This window comes from Brachyhypopomus gauderio, chromosome 6, assembly GCF_052324685.1.
Source record: "Brachyhypopomus gauderio isolate BG-103 chromosome 6, BGAUD_0.2, whole genome shotgun sequence".
NCBI lineage: Eukaryota > Metazoa > Chordata > Actinopteri > Gymnotiformes > Hypopomidae > Brachyhypopomus > Brachyhypopomus gauderio.
In genome coordinates this window covers 4,258,124-4,281,149 of record NC_135216.1, presented here as the reverse complement: position 1 = coordinate 4,281,149, position 23,026 = coordinate 4,258,124, and the positions used below count along the sequence as shown (strand labels likewise).

Genomic DNA, 23,026 nt, shown 5'->3' with positions numbered 1-23,026 from the left:
TGTTTGTTCTTGACCGTATTCTAAATATCCAGCTAAACACAACTAGATTTGATATACAAAGTCTTTGAGTGTTGTGCTGCTGTGTTTTAGTTTTAGTTTTTTTTTTATCTTGAGTGCTGTGTAGGAGCAGGCAACTAAAGGTTATTCTTATATAGTGCAAGAAGTTTGTGAAATTAAAATATTTAATAGCTTTCTGCTTTTGTATAAATATAAGTTAATGTAAATTTACTGTCAGTTTTAATAAATATTAGGATGCCTTAGTCCATAACAAAATACTGCACACTACTGGTTTAATTCCTGTCAGTGCTGCCTGATGGCAATTCCTACATTAGTTTTGTATTGCAGTTACCAGTATTGCTGAATGTATAAGTATACGTTAATTGGGAAGGTAATGCTTAAATTCACGGACTGTTTCATCACCGATTACCAGTTTGGTTATGAGGTGAAATATGGTTAATCGTCGCTAGGTGGCGATATAACTACACACTGGTTGACGTTGAGTGGTAAAATATTAAGTGCATGAATACTATAAAGACTTGCACGTTTTGTATAGTTACAACTACTTGTATTGCGTTTTCAAGAATATTTGTTACATTTTTATCCAGCCTAAATGTAACGTTTTGGCCAAATGTAAACTGACCCCCTTTTCACGGTAGTTGGGCACAAATTCTTTTTGCGGCAAACGTCCATTTACGTAAGTGACGTGGTGCGTTCTGGTGACGTCGATTGTGTACCATGGCAACCGTCTCCGCTCTAGAACCCGAGCGAGCGGGACAACGACGCCTGGAGAATGAAGGCGCCCTGATGTGTGCAGGCTCAGGGACCAAGAGGTTGCTTTCATTGACCAGCGTGTCACTTTGTGCGATTGTTCATTTATTTAGATGAAATTCCGAAATCGCAGGTGAACGACAGTTCTCGCCTCGACCCTCTGAAGTGCATTACAAAGAACGAGCGCCGATGCTGGAGTCTATAAAAGTTACCGGTAAGTTTGCATTATTACCTGGTGTGTCCATTTGATGTGTTCTGCAATTGGTTGGTTACATAAACCTGCTTTGTTATTCGGTATACTGATTATATAAACGTATTGCATGGAACACCTGAAAGAATGGTGAAATCTAGCCAATTTCAACTCTCAGAGTGATTTATTTATTTGCAATTGCAACAACAAATCTATATCCACATCTTAGAAACCTGCTTAGACAGATCACCAGGACAGGCTCAAGCAGACCAGCAATAATGACATTTTGCTTGCAAATCCAATGGATCTGGAAGAGATCTGAGATTGATACAAATCCATGGACACAAGGATTAAACGTTTCAGCAAATTTACTTATACTTATTTTTGATGCGTGGAACACACACATATATAAACACACATAACAGCCATTTTGAAATAATACACTAAACCCTATTTATAACACCAAACATGTCATGTCAAATACATTTGAAACCTAATGTATCTTGGTTTTGTTTCATCATTTTACGTTGTACCCTAATACTAGGCATATTTGCTGGCATAATTGGTATAACTGATCTGGGGTGGCCTGGCCCCGTGTGATTCAGTCACCCTGTGCCTCCATCTCCAGGGCTCCTGCCCCCTGCTCTGACGCCTGGGGTGATTTCTGCAGCCTTGATTGTCCAAACTCATCAGGCTCATTTTAATGAAACAGGGCATGCCGTTTTGAGATGGATACTGATTGATACACACCATTAGCTAGTCCAAGGTCACTGCATGTAACGTACCAGGTAAATGTATCAGGACAGCTCCTATTTATATGCTGAATCTGCATTCTGATCTGACCTGCTGGGTGAGTGTATGGCTTCTCAGAGCAGGACGTTTTGAAGGAGGGTGTTTTTTGGCTTTCACCGTAACAATCTGTTCTGTTGGGTTTGTGGAGTGAATGAGGCTCTATAATAGGCTCTTCTACAGAGCCAAGATCTGTGTCTTGTATTTTGTTAAAGGCAGGTGCATGGACACGATGATTGTGTTTCTAGGGAAATGAGGACACGCTAAAACAAACAGCACAGAAAGTGAGACAAAGCCATAGGCCCCAGGCATGGGCTCTAACAACCCTAGACATGGCTTTCCTGTATTAAGTATCATGTTAGCCTTTGCATCACTGTTGCTAAATGTTATTTAAACAATCCACTAAGTCTTGTTAAATTTAGCATATGTTACTAGGGACAGGGGAGGGCTGCTCAGGCCTCGTCATGTTGAGTGCACAAAAAGCTCAGGTGTTTCTGGAATACATAAAATGTACAATCAATGCAAAGCCTATCTGCTGTCTACAACCTAATGCCACAGATAGTGATATTACTGAAGATGCATGCAGTCACTTTCTTGCACTGTATGCTGAGTGTAGCATTTCTGTCCAGAGCTCTTGCGCTGGCCCAAGATGGAGATGACCAGGCAGCGAGTGCTGAGTCCCCTGGAGAACTCGTCCTGCGTGCGTCCCAAAAAACTTCAGCACCTCTCGTCTGTGAGCAAGGGATCCAGAGACAGCAGCCGCTCTCCACTCCACTCCTCCTGCTCCCACACCAGCAGTCCTGTGCCAGCGAGTGGTATAGCACTCCTGGTCCGCCCTATTATTCTGTCCCCTCGCCCCGTCCGTGTGCCCAAGAGAGGTTCTCAGGATAGCGCGTCTCGCATCAAACTCTCTCAGCTAGCCAAAGGTGCTCGAGACGGAGAGAACTCAGCAAGGAAACTATGCATTCTCACTGCAATTAAACCCTCCAATGTGGAGAGTGAGAAGATCAAGTTCTTCAAGTCAGACTTTAAATATAATCCTCAGTTTGAGTACAACAGCCCAGTGTCTCCGCAAGTTCTGGAGAAGCACAACACTGCCTCTGATCGTTTCCTCACCCAGGTAAGAAAGGTCCAGAGACTAGACCTCCGTATCGCCAGCGTAAACCTTGGTCTGCCCCTATTGAACAACCAGGGCCCTGAATAATGTCAGCCTGTACCAAAAATCAGGGCAAGGATGCAGCTAACCTCTCTCTCTCATTTCTATTGTCTAATATTCCTTCCCTTTTCTCTTTATCTGTCTGTCTTTTATTGTCTCTGCATAAATCCCCTTAAACACATGATTTTCTTTTAGGAAACATTGTGTTGTGTTTTTTATCCGTTATCCAGCACACATCATGTATAAAGTGAATTAGGGAGAAAAATAAGACACGGTGTACGTCAGGGTCTTCTTTCTTTTGAGGCAAGGCGCCTCAAAATATTTTGTTCTTTCAAGTTATATTTAACCAGTAAATGACGGATGAATAGAACCTTTTTTTTAGAATATTTTGTCCAGGCAGGAATCCAGCAGTGTGTTCCCTGAAGGTGAACAGGAGTGTGTTAAAACAGCAGTATGATTAGGTCAAGAGCAATGGCAGGAAATGAAGCAGGAAAACACAGCAGTAATGTTAGCATGGGTCTGCACGTGTTATATGTCACAAGAGTCTCAATATTAGCTCATGTCACTGAGGTTTGCTGCTGTTGTAATGTATATTTGTAACTTTCAGGATTTCAAACTATCATAGAAGCCGCAGTTCATGTCGAAACAATCATATTTGAGGTACATTCAGCTTTGCAAACATTGAATTTGAGACTAGTTCCTCAAGCATTCAGTAGGACATTGAAGCCTCCACAAGAGCTGTACAGGAAATTAGGGAAGGTGATCTCTTTAGTAGACAGGTCAGTGCTGTTGTGTTTGCCTGCTTTCCTGGTTTAGTTTTACACGACAAGACACAAGAAGTGCAGTGTTGAGGACATTAACATTTCAGTGTCGGTCCAGAGATTTCCCTTTAACCCAGATGTACTGCTTGCCTCATCTCTGTGATTAACAGCTCATCACACAGTGTGGCACAAGCTTTCACCAGGGTCATGGCATGTGAAGTTAATGGAATAACATGACTGCTGTGTGAACTGGTGGGGTTACAGCTCATATGTGCCTATGGTCCTCACAAATGGATGGTTGCAGCTCTTTTCTCCACTTCGCAGAGTGGCGGCCATCCAATAACAAGTGGGTAATTTTGTAACAGCCTCTAAAGAACTCCGCAGAGGTTGTACATATCAAATCTGAGGGTAGTCGACTCTCCGTCTGTCTGTTTCTGTCACACTGGTACAATTACAGACCCAGGCCCACTCTGATGGGGCTAGCAAGCAATAAAATAAAAGACTTACAAAAACCTGACAACTGGAAAGGATGACATTTGGTATAAAATGTATAAATGTTTAGTGTGATTCTAACATTGAAAGCATGCGGTGAACTCAAATAATTTAAATGGTGGTTCTAGGTCTTTAATGATCTTAATCTACTATAGCAATTGTCTCAACAGATTTCTCAGAGTTCTGACTGCACTAAGAACTGCTCCAGGGTGGATCACATCCAATATAAATCATCATCTTCAGTTCAGTGTCATGGGATGCTGTAGGTCATTTGCTGTCAACTAAAGGAATTAAAATAATCACATATGACGATGATATTGGTGATATTAAGGATGCTATTCTTAAATCTATGTCAGTTTAATACCACATATTTATTTCACGTGGTGTCAGGGGATTTATATATACCCTTTCCAAGTGTACTTGACCAGCTACTGTTTACTTAGGCTACTTCCTCTCTGTCTTTTCTCCTCTCTCCCTACATACATTTCTCCCCCACTATTTGTATCGCTTTCTAAGGGGATTTGTTCAATGCATATATACTGCAGATGTTTTCACAAATGTTTCCCTCTGAGTTGGGTTAATGTCTTTGTCTCAGGCAGTGCGAATTATGGAGCTGGCCCTTCACAAGTACGGCACATATGAGAGGTTCGAGCAGGTGACTGGGGGGAACCTGCTGACCAAGAGTCGAATCTGGTCCCACGTCAAGAAGTACATGGAGAAGGAAGGGTGTGTAGGAGAGGTAAGATCTACCAGAGTCCTGCTGGGAACATCAGAGGATCTAGATAGACACATTAACATTTGGCTGAAGGCCTTTTCTGTTAATGTAGATACTGATTACAGAGGGTTCATGTAAATGTGTACAATACAGTGGTCAGAAAACCTGGAGAAACACTGGCTCTCAGAAACATTGGCTCTGGGAAATACTGGCTCTGAATTCACAGCAATGCTATCTCCTTTAGTACTTTAAAAACAGATTTCAGGATGCACTCGGACATATCTTCAGGTGTGGGTCTTTCTAAACACCTCCTCCCAGGTGACTTAGCTTGGGTCCAAATAGCATATGCCCATGAATTGCTTTAGATCCATGATAATTTAGAGGCCTTTCTTCCCTACTCCAACAAATGCCACTGCTGGCCATGATAGTTAGAGGCACTTGTCTTTGTAGATGGTGTCAGCAATAGCCTTCAGCACCTGGGTATGCCACTAGAGGTAGCAACATCCATCTAGTGCCTTGGCGTAGCATCAAAGATGTGCTCCAGTGATCCTTTCCTGAAGCATAATGGACTTGCCAGTGAGTTGACCTTCCCTTAGCCAAAGAGGCAGGATGAACTTGGAAGACTGTACTGCAAATGTTATGTGTAAGGGCTCCGGTCTAGCACCTGTTCACATCTTGTTCATGGTTTCTGCTGGCTCATACCTGCTTAAGCTACACGACAGGCCCATGCAGCTGCTCAAACTACATGACAGGCCCAATTATGAGGAATTCTGCTCGTGAAGCCCTTTGCCATGGACATGGATCATTCATATATCTGTAATAGCCACACAATCCTGGGAGAGATGCCATGCTGATAGTTTATGATCTTCCTGGTAGCTCTGATGTGTCATCTGCCACCAACCGTGTTGTCAACTCCTGGTCTGTGGCCTAGACAAGGTCAGAGTGCCGTCAGTGATCGTCCGCAGGCTTTTGCCAGGCTTCTTCATGACTGATATCTTAGTGCTTCTCAGATAAAAGCAGTAGTGCTCAGTCTCCTTCCCCTTCTTCCTCACCAAGGACCTGGACTGAAGCACATGAAGCACCTGAGGAACCCTCCTGTAATTTGGCATTGAAGTTGTTAGATCATCCATAAAATATTCAAGGCCTTTACTCGGGACTCTGATCATCTGTGTCAAGGCATCTTGGCACATTTGGGATTCAAGCCTTCTGAACAGAGGTTTTTAAGAAGACCCATTAACACTGAAAAATATCTTAAAGCTCTGTTTAGAACTTGTTCCTGTGCTGCCATGATTACTGCCTCCATAATGTTTTTCAGTCCAACCTTTTCTAGGCATTGGTAGGATTTCTCCATACCAGCCACTTCCATTTGCTAGTGGTACGTACTGTGCATGGGTTTATCCACCCGTGATGGTTCCTATTGCTCCTTATTAACACCTACCTCAGGTTTCTGCTGAGTGTCAGTAATAGAGTCCACGATTCCCCACCTCACCACCAGAGGTCCTAATCCCCTGAGTATTAGGCCCACGTGACCACATCATCCACCTGTTACTGCTAAGTGTTTGTCCTATATTAACCATTCCACAGTGCGAAGTATTGCCTCCTTTCCTGTTAGCATACAGAGCATTTCTCCTTCTTACCTGAGTGTTTTTTTGTGTTTAGACCTCCGTGTGTTTCTGAATTACCCGCCTGTCTTGCTCTCCTGTTGCTCTGCCTGGTCTCCTGTTTTCTGGTATTGATCTTTGACTGTATATTTTGGATTACTCTCTCACATAGCCGCTTTTTCTATTAAACCCCTGCATATGGATCCCACATATGCCTCCGAGTCTGATTCATCACACAGAGTTACTCACTAAGCATTTATCACAGGGCCTATCTTCACTAATCACAGGGCCTTCATCCTGGCATATTCGTGGGTCTTTGATGTTTCCTTCTGGATAGTGACTCTGATGTGCACTAGTACTCAAACTACTCCTCCCAATTCAATAGTGCAGCAGTAGTGCTGGATTTGAATGAATGAATTGTTCAACTTGTATAGCGCCTTTCTAGAACCCAAGGTCGCTTTACAATATTTATACAGATACAACTCTTACACACACCGGCGAGAAGCAGCAGCCAATTGCGCACAGCGTACTCTCAACCGGGATCCACAGCCCCCTGGGGGACTGAATGGGGTGCAGGGAGGGGGGAGAGGACAGACCCTAGTGACAGAGCACCATCCACCACTGGGCATACAAGCACACACACATTCATGCACACACACTCAGACAACTGCTTTTTTTAATGGACATGAAGAGACAGACACACAGTCAGGGAGAATTTGTCAGGGAATCAGGGAATGCCAATTTATCTAATCTCCATGTTTTTGGACTGTGGGAGGAAACCGGAGACCCCGGAGGAAACCCACTCAGACACGGGGAGAACGTGGAAACTCCACTCAGATAGGGACTTGAACCCAAGACCCCAGTGCTGAGAGGCAAACGTGCTAACCACCAAGCCACCGTGTTGCCCAATTTGGGATGAACACATGAACAATTTCCTTATGTTGATGTCAGGTTAGCTCTTTCGGTCAGGTTATTATGCGAGCAGGGTTTCTGGGGACTGGTAGAGTGTAGGTGTTCATAGTCCAGATATTGTTCTTCCCATTCGGCTAACATCTCAGGACTTAACTCACTTTCACTAGCTGCTTTCCTTGTGGCCTCTTCATCATTCCTATTTACCTGTGGGATTCCAAGATACTTGTAGCTGCCCTTAACATAGTATGTTAGAACATAGTAGTATGTTCCCCTCAGTTCCTTCCAGGTTCTTGTAATCAACCAAACCACTTATCCAGTCAAAATGACATTCCGATGTCTCTGCTGTTTATCTTGGTGAGGTGGATCAGCTCGTCATTGTCTTGTTGACTCCTGTCATGGATTTAATCCATGAAGAAGAGGTGGCTGATGGTCACTAACATCTATAACGACTCCTGAAGATGATTTCAGTGAAGACAGGACATCTCATTAGGTATTTCCCACACTTGATGGTGACTCATGCTGTTGTTGGCCTCTACGGTCGACTTCCACAAACTCATCGAGTTCTTGATGAAGGTTCTAAGAGTCATGTTGATGTTATACAGCCCCAAACACTCCAGCATCCTTATATATATACTATACTGCCAAAAGTATTTGCTCACCTTCCTTGACTCACATATGAGCTTAAGATTCCTAATCCATAGGGTACGATATGACATTGCAGCTAGAACAGTTTCAACTCCATAAGGGAATGCTGTCCATAAGGTTTAGGAGTGTGTTTATGGTGATTTTTGAGCATTCTTCCAGAAGCGTATTTGTGAGGTCACATACCGATGACGAGAAGGCCTGGCTCTCAGTCTCTGCTCTAATTCAACCCCAAATGGGTTGAGGTCAGGACTCTGTGCAGGCCAGTCAAGTTCATTCATACCAGACTCTGCCATCCATGTCTTTATGGACCACGATGCTTTGCATTGCACGTGGTGATGTATGGTTTTGATGCAGCTGCTCAATCATGAAAACCCATTCCATGAAGCTCTCTGCACACTGTTCTTGAGCTAATCTGAATGCCACATGAAGTTTGGATGTCTGTAGTGATTGACTGCAGAAAGTTGGCCACTTCTTCACACTAGGCCCTTCAGCATCTGCTGACCCGGTTCCGTCAGATTACGTGTCCTACCACTTCATGGCTGAGTTGCTGTCTTTCCCAAACACTTCTATTTTCTTATAATACAGCTGACAGTTGACTGTGGAATATTTAGGAGCAAGGAAATTTAACAACTGGATTTGTTGCACAGGTGGCATCCTATCACAGTTTCATGCTGGAATTCACTGAGCTCGTGTGTTTTTCAATTTTGTCATTCCATGTTTTCAGTGTGGGAAGCGCAATCACACCAGTTATTCTTTTTAGGGACACTAGAAGTATCACTCCTCCTGTCCAAAAAGCAAAAACATTTTACTACCCCAACCTCATTCAACGCTCAAATGGCAATCCGAGAGCTCTCTTTCAAACTATCAATAAGTTGATACGCCCACTCAATTGCTTTGCGTTAACACCCTCTGCTGAACTCTGCTCACAGTTTCTGGACTTCTTTAATCATAAAATTGATTCTACATATGCACAATTTCCTATTATTTAACCCTCTGTTAATCCTCAGGCTCTGTCTGTACAATTAAATAAATAAATGCATCACTCACTTCAGTGTTGGTCCCAGCGTGTTTGAAGATAGCAGCTGTTACTCCTGTGCTAAAAAAAACCTGGCTTAGACCTGACAACTTCAGGCCAATTTCTAATCTACCTTCTCTGGCCAAAGTGTTAGAGCGAACTGTTGCTTCTCAGCTAAATGATCACCTGGAATCAAATGAATAGTTTGAAGTGTTCCAGTCTGGTTTTAGGAAGAACCATAGTACAGAAACAGCATTAGTAAAGGTGGTGAATCATCTACTATTAGCTGCTGAGCAGGGTATGCTGAATGTGTTGGTTTTATTGGATCTTACTGCTGCTTTTGATTCTGTTTGCCATAACTTGCTACTTACCAGGCTTGCTACATTGGTTGGCATAAACGGTTCTGCTTTCAATTGGTTCCAATCTTACCTTGCTGATTTGTTTGTTTCGCAGTTTGTTTCGGTTGGGAGATATCAGTCGGATCTGTGTGTGCTGTCCCATGGTGTCCCTCAGGGTTAACTTCTTGGTCCATTGCACTTTATATTATACATGCTCCCTCTTGGTAATATAATTAGAAGGCATGGGCTCCAGTTTCACTGTTATGCAGACGATGTACAAATTTATATCTACACCAAACCATCTCATACTCTTCCTCCCACCGTACTGTACTACTTTAATGTCTAACTGATGTACTGGCCTGGATGAGTGAAAACTTCCTAAGCCTAAACAGCACTGAAGCCATAATGATTTCCTCACCTGCACCTACCAGAAAGCTCAGTAACATCCCCTTCTCTATACCGGGCTTTGTTGTTTCTTTCTCTGTTCAGGTCTGCAATTTGGGTGTCACTTTTGACACAACATTTCAAAAATGTAATTTGAGCCTCATATTAAAAATATCTGTAAAACCGCCTTCTATCACCTCAATAACATCTCAAGGATCCACCCAAATCTTTCTTTTTCTGCTGCTGAGACCATTATACATGTATTTGTAACATCTCGTATTGATTACTGTAATGCAGTATTACATGGTCTCCCCAATCAGCTGTTAAACAGATTGCAGTATGTCCAAAACGCTGCAGCCAGGGTATTGACCCATACAAGATCTCGGGAACACATTACACCAGTGTTGAGGGATCTTCACTGGCTGCCAGTACAGTTGTGAATCCAGTATAAAATACTGGTACTGGTTTTTAAATCTCGACATGGCCTTGCCCCCTCATACCTGGCTAGCCTCTTGGAGAATTATGTTCCAACACGCATTTTATGCTCCTCTAACTCACATCTTCTAGCAGTTCCATCTGCAAAAATGCGTACTCTAGGTGACAGAGCTTTTAGTGTCGCTGGTCCTAAACTCGGGAATGTTCTTCCATTACAGTTACGTACCTGTCAGTCATTAACAAATCAAATCATCAAATCAAATTTTATTTATATAGGGCTTTTTACAACAGTTGTTGTCACAAAGCAGCTTTACAAGTGTCCAAGCCCCCAATGTCCAAGCCCCCAATGAGCAAGTTAAGGGCGACAGTGGCAAGGAATAACTCCCTAAGAGCATGAGGAAGAAACCTTGAGAGGAACCAAGACTCGGGGAGGGAACCCATCCTCCTCTGGCTGACACCAGTCACCATGACAACAATTTAAAAACAGAGAAAAAAGGAAAAGATGTGAGGTATAAATAAAGTCCATCTTGGTGTGTATTTATAAACATGAGATCTTTATGTAATTCCTGTTCAGTCCTAAATGTCTTGATGGTTGGTAATGTTAGTCATAGCTGAGGAGAATTTGGTGCGGTGAGAGGGCCCAGTGTAGTGGGTTTATCCTTCATCCACACTAGTTAGTCAGGGCAGTGGGCTGATCCTCCATCATATCTGGTTAGGCAGGAGGTGGCTGGCCCAGGATGGATCTCGTGAAAGGCTCATCTCTCCTCATTTCATTTTTGCTTGGGTAGGCAGGCAGTCATATGGGAAAGTGAAACAGGGAAAATTAGCTCTGTATAAGATCATATGCGGGACAGATGAAATTTAAACATTTCTAGTGTGTGGCAGCAACTCCAGCATTACATTTTATTACTACAGCCTAGCTAAAAAGGCAGAACCAGAAGGTAACACAGACTTTTGCGTTGTGTGGGTGAGCGGTTTGCCGATGTCAATGTTGTGAATGGAGTGGCCCATGGTGGCAGAAGCTTTATGGTATGGGCAGGAATATATTATGGACAATGAACACAGCTGCATTTTTTGGATGCCATTTTGAATGCATAGAGATACCGTGATGAGATACTGAGGCCCACCGATGTGCCATTCATCCATAACAATAACCACATGTTGCAGCATGATAATGTTGCACGGATCTGCTCCCAGTTCCTGGAGGCTGAAAACAGCCCAGGTCTTGCGTGGCCAGCACACTCACTGGACACGTCACCCATTGGGCATGGTTGGGATGCTCCAGATCGGTGTATACAGAAGTGCTCACTAGCACAGATTTAGACCCAATTGTGAACAAAATTTGAGTACATAGGAAAAGTCTTGGATCTTTGAGTTCAGCTCATGAAAAATGAGAGCAGTTGCTTTTTATTTTATTTTTTTCAGAGTATATATGACAGTGACTCCTTCAGTAAAATTGTCAAATTAAATAAGGTACATAGATTAATTTGATCAAACATTGATGCTCAAAAGGAGCCTTGAGCAAAATAACATTACTTACCATGAGACCTATTCAGAATCAGCATGCTGATCACTGATCAGTGATGGTGTTGTGTGCCTGTGTGTACCTCTGCAGATAGTAGTGCACGTGACGGATGACCTGCTGTCCAGGGCCTCTATGACTGTAGTGAACGGCAGACCGACACTCACCATCAACACCACCACTGCCCGGGAACACTGGTTGGAGGGCTTGCTCAGACACGAGATCGGTGAGCAAATACGTGTGCATGCGTGTATGTACAAGTGTGTATGTGAAAGTGTGTATGCGCATGTGTGGGTGTATTTGATTTGTAAACATCATCAAGTATGTATAATGTAGAACATGCGTCTTTATTCATGTCAAGCCATATTGCCATGGTTTCAAGATTGCAGTCTCCAGTCTGGACTCTCACATTATACAACAAAACAGAGGAATTAGAACTGTGGGAGAATTTAGACATGTTAGATATGCTAAAGCCTAGTCCTAGTCCTAGTACTAGTAACTCAGAGTCCACATTTTCACCATCTCCCTACTCTCAGCACTGAATGGCTTGGATCCTGTGCATTGGGTGTTGGGATGGACAAAAATTGGGGATAACCTGGAGGTCCCCAGAGAGCCGCTAGGGAAGTGCTGACTTAGAGTCCAACGCATTCAGGAATCAGACTTGCCTGCTTTCTGTCTGCACTGTGTCTTAGTATGTGGAGAACCCAGGTAGGGTGTCCTAGGAGAAGATCACTGCAGTACAGCTACCACCGCTACAGCAGACCCCTGTGAACACACACTCCATGAAACTGATTTTAATAGTCAGAAGAGTAACTAAAAAGAGGATAGCAAAAATGTTTCCCTGCTCTAACCCAGCTAATTTAAAGGGTCAAACTTGGATTCAGAAAAGTCACTGTGTTGTTTGCACCCCACAACACGAATCAGCACTTTTGACTGGATAGCACTAACAGGCATGATAAGTAGCAAATGACATGCAGTTATATGAGGGAAAATTTGAACCTGTGCTGTTTCACTCCACTTCAGTCACTGTGGCACTTTAGACACTTCATTCATCTCTGAAGGGCCCATGGCACAATGGACTCACTGTGGTTATCTATGGATGGCAGGGGTTAACTATGTGGTTATCTGTGCATTCAGAGTGGATTTCTATGACTCGAAATGGTTACCTGTCAATCTGCAGATGCACTCTGGCAGCTGTCTGGTCAGCTCTGATGCTCGTTTAGAGTTCTTTTCCCCAATTGATTGTGAGGAGCTTATTATTCAGTCTGGATTTAGACCCCACCACAGCACTGAAACTGCACTGACTAAAGTACTAAGTGATCTCTTAATATCCTCTGATAAAGGACATGTGTCTTTTCTTATACTGTTAGACCTTAGTGCTGCTAATTGATCACCACATTCTACTGGATAGGCTTGAGACTTGAGGCTCATTGGCATAAGAGGTAAAGCACTCTCCTGATTTAAATCTTACCTTGCAAATCATTATGAATTTGTAGAAGTAAATAATGAATGCTCAGAGCATTCTAAGGTAAAATATGGCGTCCCACAAGGATCCGTACTGGGCCCCATATTATTCTCATTATAAATGCTACCACTGGGCACTATCATTTGTAGGCATGGTATTAGCTTCCATTGCTATGCAGATGATACTCAATTGTATATATCCTCTAAATTGGATTATGTCAGTGCTACTCCCAAATTTGAGAACTGCATCCAGGAAATAAAAAAAACTGGATGGGGTCTAACTGTCTAACTTTGTAAATTCCGATAAGACTGAGGTGTTGCTTCTTGGACCCAAAACTGCAAGAAGCAATTGGTCTACTATTCCTCTTACCTTAGATGGCTTTTCAGGAACACCTAAATTTACCGCAAAAAGCTTAGGTGTCACTAATGATTCGGATCTGTCATTTGACACACAGTATCACTAATGTTGCTAAGACATTTACTTTCATTAACAGATGCAGAGAAGCTCGTCTACACTTTTGTCTCATCAAGATTAGACTAAATATTGAATTGATTTTAAAATTCCATGGATGGATGTGCCATTACCACCACGCACGGGCCAATGCCCACTCCTACCTGAGGCTCAACATCTACATTGGATGGACTGTGACTGCTTGGATTAGAACTATAACTGAAACTATATTAGAACTATGAATATGGACTTTTACTTGCAGGCCGCCCAATGGAGGATGGGTTGCCTTTTAAGTCTTGATCCTCCCAAGGTTTCTTACTAATCCCTGCCTAGGGAGATTTTCCTTGCCACTGTTGACCCTGGCTTGCAAATTAAAGATTTTGACTCATGCGATTGTAAAGCTGCTTTGTGACATATGTTGTAAAAAGCGCTATATAAATAAATTTGACTTTATATGTTTAGAGAGAGTATCTATAACGAAAATAATCTAAAAATCTAAAAAAGAAATCTATGGACAGACAGTGGTTATCCATATACTCATCTGCCATTATCAGTGGCTGATTCAAACCATCTCCCTTTCCTCCCTACTAAGGCACACACTACTTCAGAGGCATCAACAACATTCAGCAGCCATGGGGCAGTGGGGCCGGACGGCGTCGTCTAGGCCTGCGGCCGCTCAACCCCACCGAGGAGGGCTTGGCCAGCATCCACAGTGTGCTGTTTCGCCGTGACCCTCTGCTGTGGCGCGCTGCTCTGCTCTACTACACCGTGTACCGTGCCAGCCGCACCTCCTTTGCACAGCTCTTCCACGACCTGGCCCGCTTCGTCCGCGACCCAGTCACGCGCTGGGACTACTGCGTGCGGGCCAAGCGCGGCCAGACCGACACGGCCCGGCCAGGTAATACACCGCCATGCCCCAAGAGCTCGGACGATTAATCAAATCTGTATCAAAATCACCATTTGATGTGATTTTTCAGATCGGTATTTTCAGCAATGTTGTCAATATTTTTAACTAAAATAAATATTCTTAAATAAACATCATTTCATAATCATGCTGACTAAATAAACAGTTGCGGTACCATCATCTTATCCCTTGCACATAAAACAAGATGTTTGTAATTATACTCAGCAGATCTTTTAAACTTCACATTAATACTGCGAATACACCTCTCATAAAACAGAGCTTGTAAACGTAATTACAGTTTAAATCACAATCTCAATATAGGTGAGAAAAATCGCAGTTCGACACTTTGCCCACATGGTGTAGGCGTAGCGGCCAGGGAGAGCCACAGATGGTGGAGCATGTAAGGATGGAGCAGTGCTCTCCAAAACAGCCTCTAATCACCATGGCCACAGTCGTATAGAGCTACAGCGTTTAATATGGTAGTGGCTGTACATATATCCAGACCCCAACAGTGACAGTCCATGGGAACTAGAGCACTGTACAGATTATGGATACTGTCACCTAACTGTTTACTAATGAGTATCATATTAGAACAGGGGAGCTATATAGTGATGTGAAACACACCCCCACGCCCCCTTTCTTAGAGCGAGGATCACTGTGAATGCTCACTAACATTAGTCATAAAACAGCTAGCAGTCACATCACCTGGTCTTCAATACAGACTATATGTAAACCTCACAACAGTAACAGTGAATATATAGAAACCATATACGCTACACTCAGTCAGAGCACAGAACATTCATGAACTGCTAGGACTGAAATAGTTCATGAATTGTTCATGAATAATTCATGAACTGCTATGACTGAAATAGTTTCTGCATTAAAATTGGGTGTGTCAGGTAACGTGTTGGTCCAAGCAGGTTTGGATCAGTTATCAGGTTGTTCTCTGTTGTCCAGGCTGTTTTAGTAAGGATCAGGTTTATCTGGATGGAATCCTGAAAATTCTGCGGCACAGAGAGAAGATCGACTTCCAGCTCCTCACTGCGCTCGGGAAGGTTGGTCCAGACCGTTTGAACTAAGCTGAATGGCACAGGGAAGATCCCTTTGAAAACTGGTTGATATGTCCTGGGTTTGTGTGGAAGGGTATGTGTGCGTGGAGGGGAATGTGTGGGAGGATGAAAGGGTGTCTGGAAAGGTGTGCGTCTTTGTAGGGATGTGAGTGGAAAGAACAGGGCGTGTGGGGAAAGGGTACCTGTGTGTTTGGAGGGGTGTGTGTGGAAAGAACTGGGTGTGTGGTAGGATGTGTGGGGAAAGGGTACCTGTGTGTTTGGAGGGGTGTGTGTGGAAAGAACTGGTGTGTGGTAGGATGTGTTGGGAAAGGGTACCTGTGTGTTTGGAGGGGTGTGTGTGGAAAGAACTGGGTGTGTGGTAGGATGTGTTGGGAAAGGGTACCTGTGTGTTTGGAGGGGTGTGAGTGGAAAGAACTGGGTGTGTGGTAGGATGTGTTGGGAAAGGGTACCTGTGTGTTTGGAGGGGTGTGAGTGGAAAGAACTGGGTGTGTGGTAGGATGTGTTGGGAAAGGGTACCTGTGTGTTTGGAGGGGTGTGTGTGGAAAGAACTGGGTGTGTGGTAGGATGTGTTGGGAAAGGGTACCTGTGTGTTTGGAGGGGTGTGAGTGGAAAGAACTGGGTGTGTGGTAGGATGTGTTGGGAAAGGGTACCTGTGTGTTTGGAGGGGTGTGTGTTCTCCATGCCTTTACTATGTGGACCTTTCAGTTTCAGAACTTGTAGAGCAAAGGACTTGTAGCAAAGGTGTTATTTTGAGGTCATGAGGTTGGTGTAGATGATATAGTGTGTGTGTGTGTGTGTCCTGCAGGTATCGTTTGAAGACGTGGACTACCTGAAGGGCCTGGCTGTGATGGAGCATGTGCGACTCCCACACTTTTTGCAGGACCAAGCTCGCTACACTGAGCAGCTTCACAAGATCATGGAGGTCAACCAACTAACAGATGAGGAGTTGCGTGCACTCATCTGAGCATGCCCAGATCCACCTGCACTCATCTGAGCATGCCCAGATCCACCTGCACTCATCTGAGCATGCCCAAACTGTCCCGTCCCCCCCACCCTTAGGACATCCCTGCCCAATAACTGAGCACCTCCTTATGTTGACAGTTGTCAATTAGTAACAAATTTCATATCTCAACCAGGAAGTTGAATGAGTGCCAGTTTGCCCCCATGTCCAAACCAGTTTGTATGGCATACGTCATTAAACCATTAAACGCCTGAGTGTTGACTGTGTGAACATCATGTAGTTTTGCTTGTCAAAATTCATCAGGTGGATTAAACTGCTTCCCACTGTCTGGGCAGCAGAAGGTATGATGTTGTGGGCCGTTCTGGAGGTTAGCTGGAGGTTCCAAATTACTGCTTTGACTTTTGTCTGCTTTCTGAGATCTATGACCCTCTGACCCTGTCTTGACTTGTAGATGGAAATGTCCAGAATCTCCAGAAAGTAAAATGTTTTTTACATATCAGATATGCTGTTCCTTTCATGGCCAGTTGTTGAGATACAGGTACAGTGTTATACACATTGTGTATGTGAACATGTTAAGGGTGAATCTTTGTGTTGGTCATATTCAATAAAGACGTGTCGTTTCTTGGCTAATACCAGCGTCTCCCTCCAGTGAGAATTTACACCCGAGTGAACTGTGGGGAGTTTAAAACATCAAGCTGTTCAAACAACTGACCTGTGATTTACTTGTAAATGTCAACCCTAAATAAATGTCTACACCCACTGTTCTCCAGTGCTCATTTCCGTGCCTCGATATGTACAGGAGTTCAGCCTGTTGCTCAACACTGTAATGACCACATTTTCATGTGCTTCTCAGAGGACTATAGCATTGACCCACTGCAGCCACCATAGCTGTGGGGGCAATCATACGAGTAGCAGTGTACAGCAAACACACAGCAAACCACACTGTACACCCACACAGTCTTTCCCCAGCTGTGTCCTTCACATTGGACAGATTGGTTATCTGTGGCCACGGTTGAAGACAGTTGGAAGTTCCTGTCAGTCTGGACACTGGCTTCCTTTCATAAGACTTAGATAATATGAATTAGCAAATCATCATCCAAGGACATACAGATATCTAGTGAGTAAAGTTCTACTGCAGTACAACTCTTCAACCAGCAGAGGGCAGACTCCCCCAATGTATTTGCATGTTTGCAGCAGAGTTTGCAGGGACTAAGAGCAGGTTGGGTTTATGGACAGTTCCCAGCATGCTTTGCTGAAATAAAAAAACATTCATGAATAAACAACCGGTAATTTACACTTTAAACTAACGTCTTGTCCACATTAATGTAAATGTAACTGAGTCACAAGACTGCCGCCAGCTCGAGTAGAACTGACTGGACTGGTGTGGCTTTATTCGTTTTTCTGTAGCAATACCCTTGCCCAGTTCTGCTGTGGCACAGAACCTGGGCAGATCAATCATCCTACTGACCTAACATGACCTAATAGAGAAGAAGAAAATATATATTAAGTTAAATATTAATGAGCACTATGTGTGTGTGAGTTTTGCTTCAATAGTTAGGTTTCAGCCATTTTGATGTGCCTGAGACTGAGCTGAAGGATCTGAACCCCTTCCCATGTGTCCTTTAAGTACAATTCTCTCTCTACACACTCAGAAAAATAACATTTGTAAACCAGAGGATATACAAATGTTTTTGTAGAGATAGCGTAGAGACAGATTGTATGCAGCACCCCCCCCCCCCCATCCTCCAGTGAGCCCAACACCCATGAGCTTAGCCAGACTGCGAGCCGTGCGCTGAGGAAACATGCAGCAAATATTCAGTCCTCTGTTCTTTACAACAGAATTGTACTGTAATACAAACTATACAGTCTGAATAAACGAGACTTGTGTGCTATTGTGAAGATGGAGAAGATGGAGACAGTTGTTGTTTCCTGTGGTACTGAAGGTTTCAGATCTCCTAGACCAGTGGTTCTCAAACTGTGGTACGCGTACCACTGGTGGTACGCAGAGCACCCCGCGGTGGTACGCCAGATGAACTCGGAAAATAAAAGATGCTTTGAGGTTTTTTTTTTTTTTTTTTACACAACACATTTTTTTTAATTAAAACAGAATTATGACAAGTCCTGAAATTCAGAAACTAAAAGGGATTACTCGTATTATGTGCGGAGAAAATGTCGCTAAACAGTTCGACCTGGTGCATCTTTCAAACGACACGGTCACTCGCAGAATTGATGAAATGGTGGACAACGTCAGACAAACATTGACCGAGAGAATTAAAATGAGTAAATGCTTCTCACTGCAGTTAGATGAATCCATAGATGTCGCAGATTTAGCCAACTTGCTCGTTTACGTGCGATATGAGTATGAGGGCATGTCGCACGAAGACTTTTTGTGCTGTAAACCAACCACTACCAACACGAACTACAGGAGAACTACATTACAGGGTTGCCAACTTTTGACGTTCGCTTGGAGTGAGATTTTAACCTGGAGCCGGTGGCGAGTGTATTTTGTTGAGCGGGGGGGTGGGGGGGGGCGAACGAAAGTTGTTGAGCGGGGGGGGGGGGGGGGGGTGGCGAACGTAAAATGGACACAGATTCAGTGTTATATCGCCGGTGGATGGCGTGTGTCTCACGCTCAATGCGTGAGAGTTGGCAACCCTGACATTATAACATATGTGTGTAATGAGCAGGGTTGCCAAATGCGTGAGACACACGCATTTGACCGTCTTCACACGCCACACATCCGATTTCTCACGTCGACAAAAAAAAATCTAGTTTATTTACCTCTGATCCACATCTATGATTCAATGAGTTACTAGTTCGCTCTGGCGCCAACCATCGTGATATAATACTTAATTCGTGTCCATTTTACATCCTCCCGGTAACAATTTACATTCGCCCCCCCCCCCCCGTCAACAACTTAAACTTGCCAAACAGCTTTTTCTTTTTTTTTGGGGGGGGGGGGGGGTAGTAGGTGGTACGTAGAGGTTTTCGTTTGACAGTTGGTGGTACTTTGTCTAAAAAGTTTGAGAACCACTGTCCTAGACCACACGAGGGCAGCATAGTTCTATAAAGTAATAAGACAAGAAGGCAAAAACACCACAACCACCTAGTGTTGCCACCTGTCCCGGTTTTCCCGGGACTGTCCCGGTTTTCCCCGGGCTGTCCCGGTTTGTCCCGGTTTTTCTTCTTTTTAATATTCGGTTCCGGCAAAAAAAACTAGTTTAGTTCAAACCACTATTCAGACTGTTTCTGCACACTTTAAATCTGTTTTTTTCTCGCTGTGTCCATTTTAAACCCCTCCGGTAACATTTTACGTTCTACGTCCGTCACACGGGTTGGGTCATTATCATTATAAAGTGCCTTTCAAGGTCCCAGTCAGAATCACACATTTATTTTCAATTTAATGTAAAATAATGATGTTTTGAGTTTTTATTACAAATGTATAATCATTAACACATATATCTATACTATATTTACCATCTTGGAGTTATTTTTTTTTAATTAATTTGTACTATTTTCTTTAAGTGTATGTAGGCGATTTTGCCATGTCCCTCTCACCATAGTGGGAGCAACTATGAGTATAATAAGTCATTAAATTAAACAAAATTTAATTTTTTTTGTGGTCTTATTATTATTGACAAGAACTTTCATAAATGGGTAATTCTAGTAGTTTCTAACAGATATTTAATATAAATATTAAGTATTTAATACATGTCCCTCAAATCAGTGTCCACCCTGTCATTATGTTGTAACTGGCCCTTTAACACGGTAGCTGATGTCATCTGTGACATCACGACCACCAATTTGATGATCTTTAGTGATGGCTGACACATATGACCCCTTATCAGTAAGTATTTACACCTTAATTTCACAATTTTCGTCATATTGTCTTTCTTGTTGCATGGTGTCGAGCTTAACATGTCCACCCTATCATGGGGAAATATTTAAAAAATATTATTTTTCAACATTTTAAAATATTGTCATATTTATTTTGAGGTCACCTTCACTACTGCTAACTCTGCTAGCTGAGGGGCCCCCATGTGCTTAGCAATTGCAAATTTTAGCTGAAAATGTCCACCCTATCGTTGTCCACCCTGTCATTAATACTTCCCTGATAGGGTGGACATGGTGCATGACAGGGGGGACAGGTGGATAGTTTTTTGACAATAATGACAATAATAACGTAATAAAATAACATTATACACACCTCTTGTTAACAATAACAATTGAAGTCAGACTGCTGGTTTAAGGGTGTCCTGCATCTGTTTTAGTTATGAGTGAAAGAGGAGCTGAAATAGCAAAACGTCAGCAGTGATGCTGACCCTGACAGAAGAAGACAGTATCTTGAAAAAGAGAGGGCCAGGTGGAAGACGGACAAAGACTCTAGAAAGAAAAGGGGGATTGATGAGCTGAGTGAGCGAGAGAAGAGGGCAAAAAGAAAGAAGTGGAGAGAGGCCAGAGCAAAGTCCAGGGCCATAGTTTTGCTTTTGTCAGAGACACCACCCAGCACTCCTGAAACTCAGCCCCAGCACTCCTGAAACTCAGCCCCAGCACTCCTGAAACTCAGCCCCAGCACTCCTGAAACTCAGCCCCAGCACTCCTGAAACTCAGCCCCAGCACTCCTGAAACTCAGCCCCAGCCAGGGCCCTCCAGGTTAGAAGTTGTTAAGTTAGTAAGAGATTAAGTATTTTTCATTACATCTCAAATATAATGAGAGGAAGGTGGGAGGGGAGAGTACAAAAGGGAACAGGTGCAGAGATGGAAACCTGGCTCCTTGGCCAATGCTGCGTGCGGGCAACTTGTGTGAACATTTGCACAAGAGTGGGTGTAAGGCACATTAACTCTTAGTTCTCTCTAGTTTTGTGCCCCCTATGTTTTACAGCACATACACACTTAAAGCCCAATACCTCATGCTCTCACATACAGGTCATACATCCTCCAGGTATACCAGGCATACCTCCTCCCCACCATACACATAGTTTATATTGCCCAACACGTAGTACATTTCTGCCGACATTTTCTTTCGGAAAGTTTTAGCAATTCTGCAATTTAACCACTATAGCACTTTAAATCACCCCCCCCCCCCAATAAAAAACTGAAAGGTAATGAAATGAGAACCACGAATGAAAGTGAGAATAGAGGAGGGAGAAAGGTATGTACAGAAAGGTAAAGTCATGATATAAAAAATTGATATGTTTAAAGAAAATCATTATAATTATCTTTTTGTTTTCCAGACAAAGATGCAGAGGAGAAAGTATGCGAAGGAGTGCAAAGAAGAAACTGGAAATTAAGATCTCTGAATTGGAGGCAATCCTGGCAAAGGAGAGAGCAAAAGCTCAGAAATACAAAAAGAGATATCAGAGGGCTAAGAAATAAGGAGCTTCCACTACGTCACCACGTACATCTGTAAAAGCTTTGTTGGGCCGTCAGAAGGTGAGGTCTCCTGTCAAAAATGCTCTACTTTTTCATGCTGCTTCAGTGGAAGATATCCGATCCAAATACAAAAAATCAAAAGCAAATAAGGAAAAGCAGCTGGTCGCTAAAGTTGTCACTGGAAACATAGTGAAAAAGTACAAGCTCCAAAGCTATGCCAGGTCATCCTCCGGACAATCTCACCCACAATGGTAGAAGAAGTGTCTGTTGAGTAGGCCTACGCTAGATGTTTTTTGATGTTCTGTTTTGATGTTCTGTTGAGAAGCATATGTGTTCTGATGTTGGTGTATGAATTAACTGAGTACAGTTTGTACCCAACTCATCCTTTTTAATGTTTTTCTGTACTTAATGAATTGCATTTGTCCACTCTGTCATGTAATTTTCCACCCTATCGTGCTGATGTCCACCCTGTCAAATTTAAGTTTAATGAAAAAAACTAAATATGTATTGAATATAAAGTAACCCTGTGTGTGATTTCCTGATGTCCAAATGATGACCAAACAAAACCATTCAAAAGTTTTGCTAGTTACATTTGTTTTTGTCATTTTATTTTAAAAACAACGAAGACCTATGGCCATCGCTGTAGATGAGCTGTAATTTTATTCTAATTTTAGTATTTCCCAAAGACTTTTCCCATTATCTGAAATGTATTAACCAAAGACTTTTCCCATTATCTGAAATGTATTAACTAGAAGGGGACAAAAGACCTTTCTGAAAAGGTATGTTTTATTATAATTATTTAATAAAAAACATATAGCTGAAGCTTACATTTGTCCCTGACAGGGTGGACATATTTTGCAATATGCCCATATTTTGACATTCTGTATTTAATTAATAAAAAGTGTTTAAGGTTGACCAATATGTATTTTTAACACCCAAGGGGCAGCTTAATAACATGATTATGTGAAAGGGGAAATCTTACCTTTTTCTTACTGAAATTACAATGTCTCAAAGGCACTTTATAATGATAATGACCCGGTTATGTTCCCTCACATCCAACACTGCAGTAGTTCATAACCA

At 42.9% G+C, this 23,026-nt stretch overlaps 1 protein-coding gene across 1 annotated transcript; it reads left to right on the top strand.

Moving 5' to 3' along the window:
- Nucleotides 1-747: 747 nt before the first annotated feature.
- On the top strand, nucleotides 748-17,315 carry matcap2 (microtubule associated tyrosine carboxypeptidase 2). Its single transcript, XM_077008186.1, has 7 exons — nucleotides 748-982; nucleotides 2,377-2,867; nucleotides 4,752-4,895; nucleotides 11,817-11,949; nucleotides 14,231-14,536; nucleotides 15,500-15,597; nucleotides 16,418-17,315. Exons 1-7 carry the CDS (start codon nucleotides 958-960, stop codon nucleotides 16,574-16,576), a joined length of 1,356 nt encoding a protein of 451 aa, XP_076864301.1. The 5' UTR covers nucleotides 748-957; the 3' UTR covers nucleotides 16,577-17,315.
- Nucleotides 17,316-23,026: the final 5,711 nt, after the last annotated feature.